The 17,987-nt window shown below is 40.5% G+C and overlaps 1 protein-coding gene across 4 annotated transcripts in view; it reads right to left on the reverse strand.

Moving 5' to 3' along the window:
• Positions 1 to 17,987, reverse strand: part of pibf1 (progesterone immunomodulatory binding factor 1) — a 136,840-nt gene that overhangs the window by 70,887 nt on the left and 47,966 nt on the right. Inside the window, exons 15-16 of one of the 4 annotated variants that reach the window (XM_065295756.2) lie at positions 9,921 to 10,051; positions 8,625 to 8,693 (exon numbers count right to left, since the gene is read on the reverse strand). The exons of 1 other annotated variant lie outside the window; for it this stretch is intronic. In XM_065295756.2, the coding sequence (XP_065151828.1) occupies positions 8,666 to 8,693; positions 9,921 to 10,051 (159 nt within the window). In that variant the 3' untranslated portion in view covers positions 8,625 to 8,665. Of the gene's footprint in view, positions 1 to 8,624; positions 8,694 to 9,920; positions 10,052 to 11,138; positions 11,251 to 17,987 lie in introns of those variants that run through there. 2 more of the 4 variants (XR_010546784.2, XM_065295755.2) reach the window with 2 other exon arrangements.

Consider the following 17,987-nt stretch of genomic DNA (forward strand, 5'->3'; position numbering starts at 1 on the left):
AACATGATAATATGAAAAGTAGCCTACTGTTCAGTAATGCAGAAAAGCGCAACACAACCATGTTAAAGCTATTTAAACGTTCAGATGCAAAAATGAACTAAATGTAAAATTAGATAAACTAGTTAATGATATTGCGTAAATTTATAAAGACGGGGTTTTCTGTTCTTTCACAAATCTTGCTAGTGAGTTCGACCTCCCACTTTCACATCTCTTTAGGTATTTCCAAATTAGGAACTGTGTAAAAACCTTATTTCCTAATTTTCCACAACTCCCTCCTGAACAGACATGGGACAGTCTTTTACGGTTGAACCCTTCACAAAGATCTTTAATCTCGAAAGTTTATGGTACCATTCAGTCCTACGATGATCATCTAGCCTCTAAGACAAAGGAGGCCTGGGAGAAAGAGTTGGGGTTGGACTTTGATGTTGACTGGTGGGACTCTGTTTTAAACGGCATTCACAAAGCCTCAATTTGTGCCCGCTTGACTTTAATACAATTTAAAGTAGTGTTCAGATGTCACTATTCTAAATCCAGACTATCTAAAATTTTTCCTAATACACTTGATGTCTGTGACAGATGCTCTGGCTCACCCTGTACTCTTGCACATATGTTTTTCTTTTGTCCAACTCTAAGAAATGTCTGGCAAACTTATTTTGACACCATGTCTAAAGTGCTCCTCAAAACCATTAATATCTCTCCGCATATAGCCATTTTTGGTACTCCTCAAGAATACCATCTCTTTTCATCTGTGCAATTAGAAATCCTGGCTTTCACTTCCTTAATAGTGAGACGCCATCTCCTCCTTAATTGGAAAGCAACAAATGCCCCATCCAGTACATTTTGGATGACTGATGTTATGTCCTTTTTAAAATTGGAAAAAATAAGATATTCCAAAAAAGGTAATCTCGCCAAATTTTACAACAAGTGGCAACCATTTAGGCAATTTTTCCAAGCTAACTAGGCCTGACTCCCTCTCTCTCTTTTTTTTTTTTTTTTTTTTTTTCTCATTGTTATTATTAGTTTTATATATGTATATATTTTTACAATATTTATTTTATTTGTTTGCTTATTTATTTATTTATTTATTTATTTATTTATTTTTTTTTGTGGGGGTTATGGGGGGAAAAAAAAAAAGGAAAATGTTGTGTATAAATATGTTGGTTATTGTTATCCAAGTGTCTTTAATGTTTACTTTTTTGTTTTTTTGTGTGCAAACCAATAAATATATGAAACAGAATGATATTGCGTAAATGCGCTCGGTCTCTTCAAAGGTCTTTGCAAATTATTTTGTTATAAGACTCGATTACGATACATCACGTCTCTTCTACTGTAAGTACACGGAAAAAATAAGACAAATGATGCGCGTTTGAGTCGGATTTTTATGAAGAATATGTGACTGTTTATGTAACTGGCAAAAGAAAACTTCGCCAACAAAATGTTTGCCAAAAAGCATGCATTTGTATGACATCAAAGTCTATCGCCTAAACATCAATAATCCGTGTCATGTTACTTCAATATCATACAGTATACGCTCAGCATGAAGTCGAGCACACACATTGTCGTCAGTATGGCCTACATGAAACACGTCTGCCCTCTACAGGTTTTTATATTTCCTGCGTCCCCCACCGAACCCCCCTTCTGCGGGATCTCGCAGAATTTCGGAAGTCTCCGCGGCATTCTGCTCTCAGAGACGCGCATTTTTAAAGGCCACATCTGTATGTTGTTTTCTTTGAATATGTTTGGGAGCATATGTGGGATAAATAAAATAAGATAAGGAGATCATTGATTTTGTGTAAAGGTTATTTAACAGTACAGCTCGATTATCTGTTGAACCCCCTCAGAGTAACATCTATATTGAGATTGTGTTACAGCACAATAGAATAGTCTTTAACATGTGTGCTTTTCAAAGGCCTCAGGATAACACCAGATCTGAACACTTTAATCTGAGCACATCAATTTAGACTCTGGTATATACACAATAGAATAGTCTTTAACGTGTGCTTTTCAAAGGCCTCAGGATAACACCAGATCTGAACACTTTAATCTGAGCACATCAATTTAGACTCTGGTATATACACAATAGAATAGTCTTTAACATGTGTGCTTTTCAAAGGCCTCAGGATAACACCAGATCTGAACACTTTAATCTGAGCACATCAATTTAGACTCTAGTATATACACAATAGAATAGTCTTTAACATATGTGCTTTTCAGTGGCCTCAGGATAACACCAGATCTGAACACTTTAATCTGAGCCCATCAATTTAGACTCTAGTATATACACAATAGAATAGTCTTTAACATATGTGCTTTTCAAAGGCCTCAGGATAACACCAGATCTGAACACTTTAATCTGAGCACATCAATTTAGACTCTAGTATATACACAATAGAAGTCTTTAACATATGTGCTTTTCAAAGGCCTCAGGTTAACACCAGATCTGAACACTTTACAGTTTTTTTCAATCGCTAACAAGCGCTTACCCATACTTCAGATAATTTTTCTAAACACTTAACACAGAGTTCCACCTACAAAACACAATTGGCCAAACGCATAATTTTCTTCTCAAAAACACATTTTGTTAAATAAATACTAACACTTCATTTATCTGCACATAATAACTTTACCAAAACACTGAAAAACTGACTCAAAATAAAATTATTCTTTCAAAGAATAACACTTCTTTTCACTTCACAAGGTACATGCAGTCAATTAAAGTACACCAGGTTTCAAAATACTGGCTATTGTTGACATTACAAAAACTGCATAGACTTTTATGTTTCAGTTTTACAAGTATTTGCATGCAAAACATGCAATCCACCGTTTTTACGCTAAATGTCTTTTACGCTAAACTGTGTGTCCACATGTACAGCAATGTTCACATTCAAAAGCATTTCAGTAAAAAGCAGTTTTTCCCCTTACTCTTGACTACAGGAGGTAAAGTAGAAACACAATATGATAGAACAGAAAAAGTTTTACAGTATTGATCTTAATCATTTTTGAGGAGCTTTCCTCTTCCCCCAGAGGGTGGAAGACGTTGCATTCTTTAGAGGGACAAATTTTTTTACATATGCAGTACTGTATGACCTTATTGACATGTCAAGTGAGAATAGAAACAATCCATGTAAAATGCAATACTTACCTGTTGGTTTGTTGAAAGATGCGTATAATGGAGGCAACCTACTACAATTGGGCTGCACTCTTTCACCAGCCTCTCTTACTGAAATCAGTTAATTTCATCACTGACCACTGTTTTTGCAGCCCTTGGAATGCCACCACGATGCATTCTTACACCTCTACATTGCCCTCTCCTTGGGCATGCTCTTCTCCCTGGCCCTGCTCCTCTCACTGTCCTCCACCTTTCACTGCATCTCTCACTGCAACTGCACCTCTCACTGCATCTCTCACTGCACCTCTCACTGGGCCTGCTCTTCTCTATGTGCCCCTTTATGCTTCCTCGTCCAGACATAACAGTGTTTGTCTGTTTCTGTTTTCAAAAACATCACTCCTCAAAGTCCTGCTTTTATTGTATACTGTAAGTATCAATGTAAAAGAAAAAATAACCTAAGCCAGACTGGAATCAGCTGTGGTTGGCCCAATTTACCCAATATAAAGGTTTTTATATTGTATCTATGGTTTGGAATATTGTTTTTGCTATTGTGGGATGTTGTGTGTAAGCATTTGTAAATACTACATAAACAATCCATAATTTTGGTGGGAGGTATAGCTTGTCTGTTAAGAAAATGTAATCATTGTGGAAATGTGTTTACTGACTGCATATTGTGTGAAAACGACATGAAATGAATTAATGGTATGGCCACAAAAGACTGATGCTGTGCTAATTGTGTTTAGAGTTTTGAAAATGTGACAACTGATTGGACAAACGCTTGTTAGCGACTGAAAAAAACTGTAATATGAGCACATCAATTTAGACTCTAGTATATGCACAATAGACCCTTTTACTGTTTGTACACAATGATGACGTGGCAGCGTATGCGCGCGCATTTAGGCAACGGAAGTATCGTAAGAATCAACAGTGAAGCAACACAAACAGTAAGTTATTTTAAAAAAATTGACTTTATCAGCATTTTCAATACAGCTACCAGATCCGTGTACTATAGTGGAGTGGATAAAAGACGTTAGCAGATGGCCAAAAATAAAGTTGCCAGATACATATATACGTATAATAGTATATTATATTAGTGCAACCAAACGCAACAACGGGACATTTTGATGTTGAGAAACCGTTTTAATAAACTTTCTGAGTTGCTACCACGTTAGAACCAATGGGGAATAACACCACTTCTGTTGCCCAAATGCGCGCGCAGGCTATTTGATCACGTGAGCTGTAAAAGGGTCTATAGAATAGTCTTTAACATGTGTGCTTTTCAAAGGCCTCAGGGTAACACCAGATCTGAACACTTTAATCTGAGCACATCAATTTAGACGCTAGTATATGCACAATAGAATAGTCTTTAACATATGTGCTTTTCAAAGGCCTCAGGATAACACCAGATCTGAACACTTTAATCTGAGCACATCAATTTAGACTCTAGTATATACACAATAGAATAGTCTTTAACATATGTGCTTTTCAAAGGCCTCAGGATAACACCAGATCTGAACACTTTGTATTATAAACACACCAAACAGACTAACATGTGCCCAATTAAATGCTCTTTAGAATATTAGGTCAACCGTTGAACTACTAGGCCTGGAAAAACTCACATTAATAAATCCCCAACATACCCAAACAAAACACCACTTTACTTGGAGCGCTCCACCTAAAAAAAAGAAAAGAAAACAATTGCCTGCCCGTACCAAAATCTCTCTAAATTTAGCGGCATACTCTCTCCGGTATAACAAACAACGCTCTCGTAAAGGCAAAAATACTCTCGTATTACACATACACTGAGGAATCATCAACATTGACTCCCGCGTTAATATTATACCATACACTCACTTCAAAGCAATATTACGCGGTTTTTAGTACAAGAGAGTAAAAAAATATACCAACATACTCACGGCAGTGCAACCCACTGCACACTCCAACAACAACAGAGGAGAAACGCGAGCGAACCTGAACATACACCCGAACGAGAGCGCGACCCGGCTCACAAGAGACAGAGAGCCAGAGCCAGCGAGCGTCCAAACCAAACTCCCTTAAATAACTTCCGGTATCGCATATGTGACCAGTCACGGAAAGTAGGGACACAAGTCGGATCTGGGGCATTTTGAGTTATTCATAGATTCTGAAAGTGCAGTTTCTAAGCTTTCTAACGATGTGTAACACATGGAAATCTGATATGTAACACATTCAAGAAAGAGAATGCTGAGAAATTTGAGAAAGAAAAAAGTTAACACTTTCCCTTTTCCCTGCCTGGAGAGACAATGGGGCTCATTTACATCTCATTTAGTTAAGCCATACCCCCTGTAAAGCCGTTTTGAGATACAGATGTTCTAGCATCATAATGTAGTATTTTATTACAGAAGTCAGAATGAACAACATGCAAAAATAAACAGGACTTTTACCTTTGTGGGGATCACAAGTCGAATCCAGTCTGTTTCAGATGTGTGAATCATCCAATGATTTTTGTCCACAAATGTGCATAATCCGTGAAATATAGATATATAGTCTATTGTTTACATCAGATTTCGCATGAACTTCTGGTAATACAATATAATATACAATCTGAGGACTATTTACATCGTAACATGTAAGGGTATATCAGATTACACTCCGGTATTTACGTTCCGTCAAACACATAAACCTACCTTCAAATTTTGTATTTAAAATAGGGACGTAGTATAATAGATAATCCAAAAACAGCACCGTCGAAAACGTGAAGTCCTTAAGGGATGTTACCGATCGCTCGCTCGTTGCTCCATCAGCCAATGACTTCATGGAAAATATTGATAGACAAAACATGTAGCCAATTATATAAAGAATTCTACGATCTCTGTGTAACTTATGAGTTTGACTTCATGCTGCGCTGCAAGACGTCAAAGTACCGCGAGATCGAGTCGAAATTAAACTATTCCGTAAGATTTCTTGAAGAGCTCTCGCGGTACTTTGACGTCATCCGACTGTGGCGCCCCATAAAGTCAGTGACGCGGCTGACATACGATGCGGCTGACTGCTATTTGTTCCGCCCCAGCTTCTTTTATTTTTCTTTTGTTTTGTGCGCCCGAGCTTCATTTACAATCTGGGGAGACGCACGCTATAAGTAAAAAAAAAAAACTAAGCAAACATGTCTGAGGAAAAGGGCAGCCGCGTCACTACAGTCACGTGACTTCACGCTCGAGCCAGAAGAGAAGACAATGCTGAATAAAGTCATAATTCTTGCTATTTTTGGACCAAACTGTATTTTCGATGCTCCAACACAATCTTACTGACCCACTGATGTCACATGGACTACTTTGATGATGTTTTTATTACCTTTCTGGACATGGAAACAGTACATAGATTTTCAATGGAGTAGACAGAAAGCACTCGGACTAAATCTAAAGTTAGAACATCTTAAACTGTGTTCCGAAGATGAACGGAGGTCTTCCGAGTTTAGAACGACATAAGGGTAAGTCATTAATCACATTATTTTCAGTTTTGGAAATCCTTATTCAGTGGTCACGCTGTTCCCTTTGGGGGCAGAGGCGAAAACACAAGCTTATACAGTATGTAAATATATACACACAGACAATGACGCCCCCCGCTGCACGCTAGAATCTCCGGAAAAACAAGCCTATTTCAACCGCAAAATGTACGCTTTTAAATATACATAAACTGCTATCTCAAACATGGAGAGGCTTCTTCGTGATCTCTACTAACAGATTCTGCAATAAAACAAAAATCACAAATTTTGAAAAAAAAACTTTGATTCTCATTTTCTCGAAACTTGTGCTGCCGACTTGTGTCCCTGGTTTCCGTGACGGGTCACATAAACACACGCATAAGCTCTGCTACCACTAATAAACATAAACTCCGCTACCACTTAATAGAAAAAAAATATTGACAACCGTCACATGTGTATGCAGGTTCGGAAACTGGTAAGAACTCTAGCTTACTTTAAATTGGGACACTATTCACTTGTTCTCCTGTGACATTGCTGCTTAAGCGTGTTGTGATCATTCACAGCTGTTACTTATCAACAACCAGCAAAAACAACATCTCGCTGACTTTTTGAAACAATACATTGTGAAAAGCGCTGTAATTATGTTCTTACATATACATGCATAAAATTGGGGCAATATAAATAAATGTTACATATAAAATATTTTTACAATTTAAAATAATATTATTTTAAATATTGAGTAGATTGTGGTCCCTAACAGTCTAGTGGTGTGAGTAGGTTCGCTTGTTTTTTGGTTGTAGAGTTTCAGAAAAGATCACATGATTTCTGGTAAGAGAACTAGGACCCTCAATGCTCCGTGGTTTTTGCGTTGCATTGTGGGAATTTTTAGGCAACTAACGTTAAGTGCACTGGAATGATTTTGTGATTAAGACAACCCTTAAAATGGCAGACTCCCTAATTAGTGCCCGGACTGCTGAACAAGGGAGATGATGAAAGTTCAGCTCCTCTTTTGCACCTGCACTCACTCTTGTACAAAATAAATGTTTATATGATTGTAAAGTAAAGTAAAATAAAGTTTAAGGGGCAGTTTCCCGGACAGGGATTAGACTAGTCCTAGACCAGGGGTGTCAAACTCATTTTAGGCTGAGGGCCGGATGGTAAATAATGCCACGAAGTGCGGGCCGGATAATTTTTTTAAACCCTAGTGTGCTGATAATTGTGTTAAAATTAACTAAACAAACCAATTAATTAGTTTGTTTAGAAAGAAAACTAGAGAAACACACAGCTCTGTGAAAACTACATTTCATAAGGTCACACTCATACTGTACATATTATACACACAAATTTACATCTGTACAAAACCCACTGGCCTTATAGGTTGAAAATCTTTAATTTAACTTCTTTTGCCTTAATGCCAAAATTATTTATAAACCATTCACTTTTCTTTGGAATACATTTGTAATGAGAACAGTCATTTAGAAAATGAAAATGCTAGATGGGGTAGTGGCCCAAACCAAAAATGGCACTAAGGGGGGTGGTCCTATTATTATGGTTTTAATAAAGTATTATAAATATGATGTGTTATATTACTAGCATCAACTTAGACATGTGATTATAATGGGAAATATAATAACAAAAAGTGACAGTCTGCTAAATATTCAGTCTGCTAAATATTCAATTTGATTTACCTGCTGGCTTGATGGAGCTTTGAATCCATGTTGGCAATGTTGAACAGCCTTTAGCAGCCTCCCTTTCCGTTCTCTGTCATTATTTTGTGAAGGCATTGGTGTTTTTTGTATTTTTTGTCTACAAAGTGTGCCAACAACAGCAAATTTAGTGTTTATATTAACTTAGATCCGATCGGGAACATTAAATCCATTAGACAAACATTGTAACGTTAATATTAAGAATGTGGATATTTTGTTGTTGTTTGCCTGCTAAGTTGGTGGCACTTTTAGAACACCGACAGCAAATCATTACCGGAAGAAATACATAAACAAACTTACAAATTACTAATTCTGCGGTTTAACAGTTGATATAATGTAATGAATCTACCTGTTAATGCAACGAACTTCGAAAACTGTCGTCTTCGCTCTCTAGGCAGAGAGTGGACACACAGAGATGCTGTGGAGCGAGCGGGAAAAAACGAAGTGGATTACCGAAATCAGTGGATCTTTAGCGGAGAGGTAACAATAAAAGGGCAAGATTTTTGGGCACTGTGTTTAGTCTATGTTCCGCAAGTCTCTCATATTAAAAACGAACTAGACACCCGCCTAAAAGGGTTTTTAAAATATGTATTTAATATTTAATAAAACTGTATAAATCATCATGCGGGCCGGATTGGACACCTTTGCAAGCCGCATGTTTGACACCCCTGTCCTAGACTAAAATAAATGTAAGAGCTGTCCAAACTGAAAACAACTTGTACTGAGTCTGACATATCTTAAAATACATAAGTGCCCCTCTGTTTTGCTTCAAAATGCACATAAGTAATGTTTTTAGTAAGGCATGTTTGTTAAAATTGTAAGATATATTTTCTAAATAAACTAAGGCATAGTCCTGGCTTAAACTAATCCCTGTAACCACCCCCATAATCTTTTAATATCATTTGTTACCCTTTTTTTAAGTGCCCCTCTGGTTAAACACTGGCCCCCTCCTTGGCCCCCCTAGTGAAATTTGTCTAGAACCGCCACTGGTCACTTTTACCATCATTTTCTTTCATAAAAGTTTTTCAAAAGCCAGTTTTTATTGTCTAGTGTCTATAGCAGGAGTCTACAACCTTTTTGTGAGCAAGGGCTACCACAATGGATAAAAAATCTTGTAGGGCTACTTTGTGATATAGTCTACTCAAAACTTTTTTGTTTTACTTGTTGATTTTATTTTACTTGTTGATATGTTTTAGTATTCTTTAAAATGTTAACATACATAAACCAAGCCAAGCTTATATAAAAAATATGTAATAAATAAATATTACAATTAAGACTATTAATAGAATGTGATTTGGCGGGCACTTCACAGACTCGTGCGAGCTACCTGGTGCCTGCGGGCACAATGTTGGAGACCCCTGCTCTATAGAGTCCGAAGCTACCTTCCTTCTCTGATATACATATACTGTATTAAATACACACACTTGTGCTAAACACATGCTATACATACATTCTTGTTACATTTTAAAAACATCTGCCATGAGCAAAGACATAAATGTATTCAGAAACCGTTGCAACCATTGTTACAACACAATGGAACTGCTTCTATAAAGACTCCACCTACATCCTTTCAAAATAAAATATTTTAATGATGGGATCAAGCAGTGACAATATGTGTGGTATGATGATCTGTTGCCACCCTTACCTCACTTCCTCATCTAAGCGCGCGACACACTCTTTCAGCATGTGAATTTGAGCATCTCTCTGTCGCACAGTCTCTATTAGGTAGCTGTGCGGCTGCTGGGCCTGCTGAAGTAGGTGGTTGGCAGTCTCCAACTGGAAGACAAAATGATCAACACTGAAATTTCTTGCACTTTATCTTATTAATTTTATGAAAGAAATAGTTCATCCAAAAATGAAAATTCTGTCAAAAATCATTTACTCACTCTCATGTTGTTACAAACCAAAGGAAGATATTTTGAGGAATGTTTGTAATCAAACCAATCAGAAGCCCCACTGACTTCCATAATATTCTTTTTTCCTACAATGGAAGTCAACTGGGCTTCTGATTGGTTTGGTTATAAACTTTCCTTTAAATATCTTCCTGTGTTCATCAGAACAAAGAAATGTATAAAGGTTTGTAACAACATGAGTACATGATTTTGTTTGAACTACACTGTAAAAAAAATCCGTAGAAATTATAATGGTATTGCAGCTGGGTTGCCGGTAATTTACCGTAGATTTAAATTTATGTTATTTACTGGCAAGAGTTTGTTCAAAGTTAAATAAATTTTAAATATTAACAAGTCTTTATCTTTACAGAATAAAACTACACAATAACAGCCTCATGCAAAGTATTCTGGAAACCAGAAATCATCATCAACCTTTTTCTGTTTTTTGCTTCAGATTTTGTTTTCCAGAACGTTTTTCTTGATGCTGTTTTTTTAGTTTTACTCTGTAAAGACAAAGACTTGTAAATGTTAAATGTTCATTTAACTTTGAACAAAATGTTGCCAGTAAATAACATACATTTAAATCTACGGTAAATTACCGGCAACCCAGCTGCAATTTCTACTGATTTTTTTTTACAGTGTATCCATTTAAGTTAAATAATTATGCTTTTAATACCATGTATTTTAATTTTTAATTTAAAGTCTGTTTTCATATGCCTGTACTAATATGTATTCATTCACTGTTAAGCTTCTTGTGACAATGCAAAATGGTGAAGTTATTAAAACAAAGTGTTCTGTTGTTGCTATTGCATTATAAAACACCTAAACTTGTTATACCCTAAAGAACAGTATTTTCACCTGCCAATCATAAAACAAAATAAAATTCAAGACATCAGTCAGTAACTGTCAGAGGTGATACGATGCAGTACAAAAAACAGATGATGACATCATGTCCACAGGTGAGATCTTACCATCTTTGTAAGCAAATGTCTGGGCCGCAATGACAGGGTGGGGCTGTTAAAGTCTGCATGCAACGAGAGGCCACAGCTGTGTGGGTGGCTAAGTGAGCAATCTGAGGAATTTCTGTAAAGAAAACTTGGTTTTCTTTCTCAGTGAATTTACAAAGACATACATAGTGCCAATCTATCATGTCTGACATAGGAAAGGTCTGTTTGCTAACAGTGGAGGCCACCTTCACAGTAAACTCATTACCATTGCTCAACAGCTTCTCCAATTGGCTGAGGCTAAGCCCGATAGCGTCTGATAGGGCAAAAGAACAAGGACGATAACTTTAGTCCTGCTTCTCTTTTTTGTGCTGTGAGAACGTGAAAGAGATGAAACACGCGTCTGGGAAACGTGATGTGTATAAACACAGTACAGGAGCACCGGCCAAATATAATACATCAACACATAGATAATTCAGGGTCTTTGTGAGAGCATCAAGCACGACATTTATGGTCTTTTATAATCTTTTTATAAGCGTTTCAAACCCTTAAAACCCTTGCAACTCAAATGTTATGTCTGAAGAGAAGGTGACAGTAAACAAGAGGGAAAGTTACTTGTTTCTAGGGTAGTTTTAAAAGATGCAATTAAGTTTACTTCCGTGTGGCCATTCCCTATTAGCATGGTGTGCCAAAACAACTGATCACGCAACCAAACCATTCAACACTATTGTTTTTACAGTACCTTCCTTTAAAGACAACAATACCTTCCTTTAAAGACAACAAAAATTGCAGTAAGTGACCAACCATGTATCATTACATCTTTTAAAAAGAGCAGATATTCTGTTTATTTATTTATGAATAATTTTACATTAAGCAGAGAACAGCATGTACCAGGTAAAAAATGTGGTGTAGGAGGACAGAAAGAAACAAGAACAGACAGATTCTTATTTGTATGATTTACTGCAATTAAAAAGCATTTTCTCTGGTCAATTTAATATTTTTTTGTAATGGAGTATAAACTTGTTCACCTATGGGTTTTAAATACTTAGGTTTAAAAGTTGATGGCCATTTCTAGAACCTCTACCAACTTAACCTGACATAACTATTATGCTACGTACACACCAAATGCTCTAGATTACTCCCGGGATTTAACTTTGTATCATGCAAATTTTTTGCTTGATTTGTTTTCACTGCAATCGCACAGCCTAATTCGCGTCATTCTCATCGCCCCATGCGAAGACGCGTCTGATCATGTCCTTGCATTGACTTTGTACAGTTTGTAATCTACTCGCGCAAATTGTTGAACTCGCGTTTGGTGTGTATGCCCCATTAGGGTGAAACTTTTTTAGGATGAAAACCAAAACCCAATGCATGGTACCCTGTATGACACAATAGAGCAATTATGTTATTCAGACTGGCCACTTTAAAAACATCTCCTAAAATGTATAAAGCTCTTGTGGCACAGGCAAACAAAAAGAAGAAAGACGAGAGCAGGATTTGGGTTTGTGAATTATAGGAGAATTGTGAAAACATAAGTGTTACATCTATTTAAAGTTATAGTTGGGTTTCAGCTTTATTGTTAACACTATTTACATTGGACAAAATAATGATTTTGGCTAGAGGTATGAAACAACATCTGAGAGTTTTAGACCTGCCATTCTAACTGGCCCAAATATCTTCCTTTAACTTTACCAAGTTCAACTACTCTAAAAAGACAACTGATTGACAAAAAACATAGCGCTGAAATTGGACACATAGTTATATCAAATGAAATGTAGATAGAATGATAGAAAAGATGTTCTACAGAGTCTATAAGGTTCCTCAACTTTCCAAAACCTGCTGCCATGTTTAAAAATCGAGTTCGTTGACAGCTATCTAATCTATAGGTTTGGGTTAGTCTGACAGAGAGGAGGCAATAATTCTGATCTGGTGGTGAGTCTCTGATTAACTATGTTCCAGTGTAAATTACAGTATGCATGTTATCATAAGTAATATACAATTTGTATATTGTGTTTACTAAACAATCAGTGTCTTACTTTATTAGGCAATATATCCTCCTATCTATGTGACAGCTAGTGTGCTATTAATCACCCACTGAAAGCGATTATACGTTCTAACTGATGACTAACAGCTTCATAGTGCAAAGGTTAGACTGTTCAACAGCTTCTATACATTTTAAAGAGACTTAAATTGGCTTAACTTATTAGTTTTACATTAAACTACACATGAACCATTGTAATCATCTGATGTATTATTATAAAGATAAAACAAAAACAAAATTGATTTCTATTAAAACAATTGTTCATTACACATATACATGACAAATGTGTTTGCCTAAGCATTCAGCACTTCAAGTATTTTGTATACTCAACATTGGAAGCAATTAAGAAGCTCACATGTAAAAGCCACTAAACAAATGCTATGGGCACCTATTCTATGTTCATCAAATATTTTCGCTTTAAATCCAATTAGGCCATGTTTACATTAATGCATTTACATTTTAAAACATTACTTTTGGCACATTTAAGCAGTTTATTTAGACTTTTTTTCAACCCTCATAAACCGTTCGTAAACGCTGCAGACCCTGTTTTAGTTAAAGAACGTCTCGGTTACTATCGTAACCTCGGTTCCCTGAGAGAACGTGAACGAGACATTGCGTCAGTTAGCTGACGCTATGGGATTGATCCTTCAATCACGATAACCCTGAAGCCTTATTGCACAACGCCAGTGCAGTTGAAACTCGCGCTGGCCAATGACGCTCAAGACGGCAAAAGAGGGCGTGGCCTTCTCACTATAATAGCAGCCGTCCTGAGCGAATATCTTCAGTAAAAACGACTGAACGAGCGTACAGCCTACGAAGCCGTGAGCACGGCAGCTAACGCAATGTCTCGTTCACGTTCTCTCAGGGAACCGAGGTTACGATAGTAACCGAGACGTTCCCTGTCGAGAACGTTCTCTCGACATTGCGTCAGTTAGCTGACGCTATGGGAGATTGTATAGAACCGCGCCGTGCATACGGCAAGATAGGCCAAGCATAACGAAGCAAACAGCATGCAACAATCTCAATGACCAGCCGATAGCGGCATATCGTACTAATCACCAGCCAAAAACCATAACAGGGCCAGTAGCGTACTAGCGTAACACCACATTAAGCGGGTAAGAAGTAAACGCTAAAGAATTAACAACATACCTAGCGAGCGGACGGCGTCCGGCGCACAAGTTGTAGAAGTGTTTAGATCATTGGACTAGCGGCGGTGAACACAGCACTCTTGCAGTCACCTGTTGACATCCCCAAACGGCGGATGAGGTCCGGCGTTGAAGTTTGTAGAAAATAATCCACATGCAATATTCATATGACTCAGCATCCAGCGAGCGGGTGATTTCCGGCGTCCGGAATGCAAGTGATAATCCGCAAAAACCAATACATGGTGGTATTCTCGTAGTGAATAAACCGAATACTCAGCGAGCGAGCAGCGTCCGGCGCTAAGGTATTCTCAAGTTGGCGTCGCAGTAGCGCCGCCCCTTACACACGACCTGATAGAAACCATCAGGTATGTCAGGCACTGGAGGTGGAGGCATTGTTTACCGAAAGCACTCGGGAGGCCAATGAGGAGACATCCAGATTATAAAACCTAGCAAAGGTGTTCTGAGACGACCAGCCAGCAGCCAAGCATAAATCCTGAATAGATGCGCCTTTATACCAAGCCCATGACGATGCAATAGCTCTCGTAGAATGGGCTCTAATATTCAAAGGGCATCGCACTCCTTGGCTAGAGTATACCAGTGAAATAGCATCAACCACCCAGTGCGAAAGTCTTTGCTTGGAAACTGGGCGTCCTTTGGTGCTGCCTCCAAAACAAACAAACAGCTGTTCCGCTGCCCGGAACGGTGCCGAGCGATCAATATAAGCTTTTAGCGCTCTTACTGGGCAAAGCTCCCTCTGGACGATCGCGTTAGTAGTCGCCGCGTCATCCGAGGAGAAGGCGGGGATAGAAATAACCTGCGCTCTAAATGGCGTGGATAGCGATTTAGGCACATAACCCGCTTTGGGTTTCAACGTGACATTACAGTCTCCTGGTCCAAATTGTAAGCATTCAGCGTTCACAGAGAGAGCATGCAGATCTCCTATGCGCTTAGCTGAAGCCAAAGCCAGCAGAAGCACAGTTTTTAGAGAAAGCTCCTTCAAACCTACCGTTAGAATAGGCTCAAACGGAGGAAGAGTTAGTGCTTTCAGGACCAAGGCCAGGTCCCAAGACGGTACGGTGGGAGGGCGAGAAGGTCTGAGGCGCCGTGCACCCCGTAAAAACTTCGTTATGAGCTCGTGTTTGCCCACCGAGCGCCCCCCCAATATTAGCATGAAAAGCTGCGATAGCAGCAACATACACTTTAAGGGTGGAGGGCATGCTTCCCGTATCCATTCTGTGCTGTAGAAAGGATAGAATAGCTGACACGGAGCAGTTCACCGGGTCAAACTCTTTTTCTTTGCACCACGCAGCGAATACCGACCACTTAAGGGCATATAACCGTCTTGTAGCGGGGGCACGCGACTGCATCAGCGTATCGAGCACACTCTGCGGCAGCGCCGCGTCTGTCAGCGGTTCCCACACACCTTCCACGCGTGAAGTTTCCACTTCTCGGGGCTGGGGTGCCAGATTGATCCGTTCGCCTGAGAGAGCAGGTCTCGTCTCAACGGGATCGGCCACGGGGGAGCCGTTGACAGTTCCAACAGCTCGGGAAACCACGGCTGGTTCGGCCAGTACGGGGCGATTAGTGTCACTGTTGCTTTTTCCTCTCTGATCTTGTGTAAAACTGACGGCAGCAGTTTTATGGGGGGAAACGCATATTTGCTGGCTCTCGGCCACGGCAACGACAGCGCTTCTCCGCCCAGAGGAGAGCTCGTCAACGAGAAGAACAGGGGGCAGTGTGTGTTTTCCTCGGACGCAAACAGATCCACTTCTGCTTTCCCGAACTGACTCCAGATCAGCTCGATAGATAGGGGGTTCAATCTCCATTCCCCTTGGGGAATGCCGTTCCTCGACAGCATATCCGCTCCGCAGTTCATGCTGCCCGGTACATGCGTCGCTTTTATTGAAAGGAGATGACGATCCGCCCACAACAGTATCGCTTCTGCCTGCCTGAACAGCGGCCTGGAGCGCACTCCTCCCTGGCGATTTATGTATGAAACCACCGTAGTGTTGTCCGTCCGGACAAGAACATGATGGCCCCCGATCAGCGTCGCAAAGCTCTGCAGTGCTAAAAAGACGGCTTTGAGCTCTAGACGGTTTATATGCCATAACCGCTCCGACTCCGGCCAGGAGCCCGAAGCCGGGACGCCATCGCACAGGGCTCCCCAGCCCGTTAACGACGCGTCCGTTGTGACTACTTTCCGTCTCGTAACCAGCCCGAGTGGGGCACCCCCGCTGAACAGGTTGGGATCGAACCAGGGTCTCAGCGCTCGCATACATCCGTTCGTAACTGTAATGCGCGCTCGTCCCGATATCCACGCCATGTTGGGCACTCTGGATCGTAACCATAGTTGCAACGGGCGCATATACAGCAGACCGAGTGGGCAAACCGGTGAGGCTGCCGCCATCAAGCCTAAAAGTCTCTGAAACCGTTTCAGTGGCACAGTGCCTCCGTGGCTGAATACATTCAGAGCAGACGTCAGATCCCGTTTGCGCTCCTCTGATAAGAAAGCCTTCATTGAGACTGAGTCGAGACGCACGCCTAGAAACGCGATCTCCTGCGTTGGAGATAGAGCGCTCTTCTGCAAATTCACACGTAGACCGAGGCTGTCTAAATGCGAAAGTACTGCGTCCCTGTGGCTGATGAGCACCTCTCTGGATTGTGCTAAAATCAGCCAATCGTCCAAATAATTCAGGATGCGAATGCCGCTCGCTCTCAGCGGGGACAGCGCCACGTCTATACATTTCGTGAATGTGCGCGGGGCGAGCGCCAGACCGAACGGGAGGACCGTGAACTGGTATGCAGCATCCTTGAATGCAAATCTCAGAAAGCGCCTGTGGTGCGGGGCGATCTGAATGTGAAAATAAGCATCCTTTAGGTCCACTGAAATAAACCAGTCCCCGGGCCGAATGTGGGCGAGGATCTGTTTCAGTGTAGTCATTTTGAAAGCACGTTTGTGTAATGCTTTGTTGATTTGTCTCAAATCCAAGATCGGTCTGAGACCGCCGTCTTTTTTCGGGACGACAAAGTACCGGCTGTAAAAACCGCTCTCTCTCTCTTGCATCGGAACTGACTCTATCGCTTGTTTGGCGAGGAGATTGCAGATTTCCTGATACAAAATCGACTCGTCCTGAGCCCGGACCGTTGACGCTATCACGCCGTTGAAACGGGGAGGTCTGCGTCGAAACTGTAGAGAATATCCTTTCTGAATAATGTTCAGCATCCATTCCGATATGTTGGGAATGGCACGCCATGCATCTAAGCGCAGTGATAGCGGTTGAATGACAGGATGACCTGACCGCTCGTTGCCGCCGAGCGTCTCGTGCGTGACGGGTAGCTCGGTTCTGGGGGGCTGCGCGTTGCTCGCCGGATCGCTGCTCGGGGGCGAGTGACCCAGCGGGACTAATGAAGACCTCTCCGCTCTGTGCAGCGTGTGTGTTACGGGCACAAGAGAGGACGGCCGGGGGGCGGCTGACGCCGCGATAGACAACGGGCTTTTGTGCGGCTCGCTGAGACCGTGCATTAACCCTTCCCGTCCCCGCTTTCTCTGCGACCCGCGCGTCGCGGGGGGGTTCGAAAGCAGGGAGGGTGCGCTGTGCGTGTCTATATGAGGGTGGGAGCTGCCCTGGGGCGAGCGACCCGAAACCAGATAAGGAGGAAAACGCTCTTTTTGTGAAAAAGTAACATTTT

Source organism: Paramisgurnus dabryanus, chromosome 4 (assembly GCF_030506205.2).
Source record: "Paramisgurnus dabryanus chromosome 4, PD_genome_1.1, whole genome shotgun sequence".
Taxonomy (NCBI): domain Eukaryota; kingdom Metazoa; phylum Chordata; class Actinopteri; order Cypriniformes; family Cobitidae; genus Paramisgurnus; species Paramisgurnus dabryanus.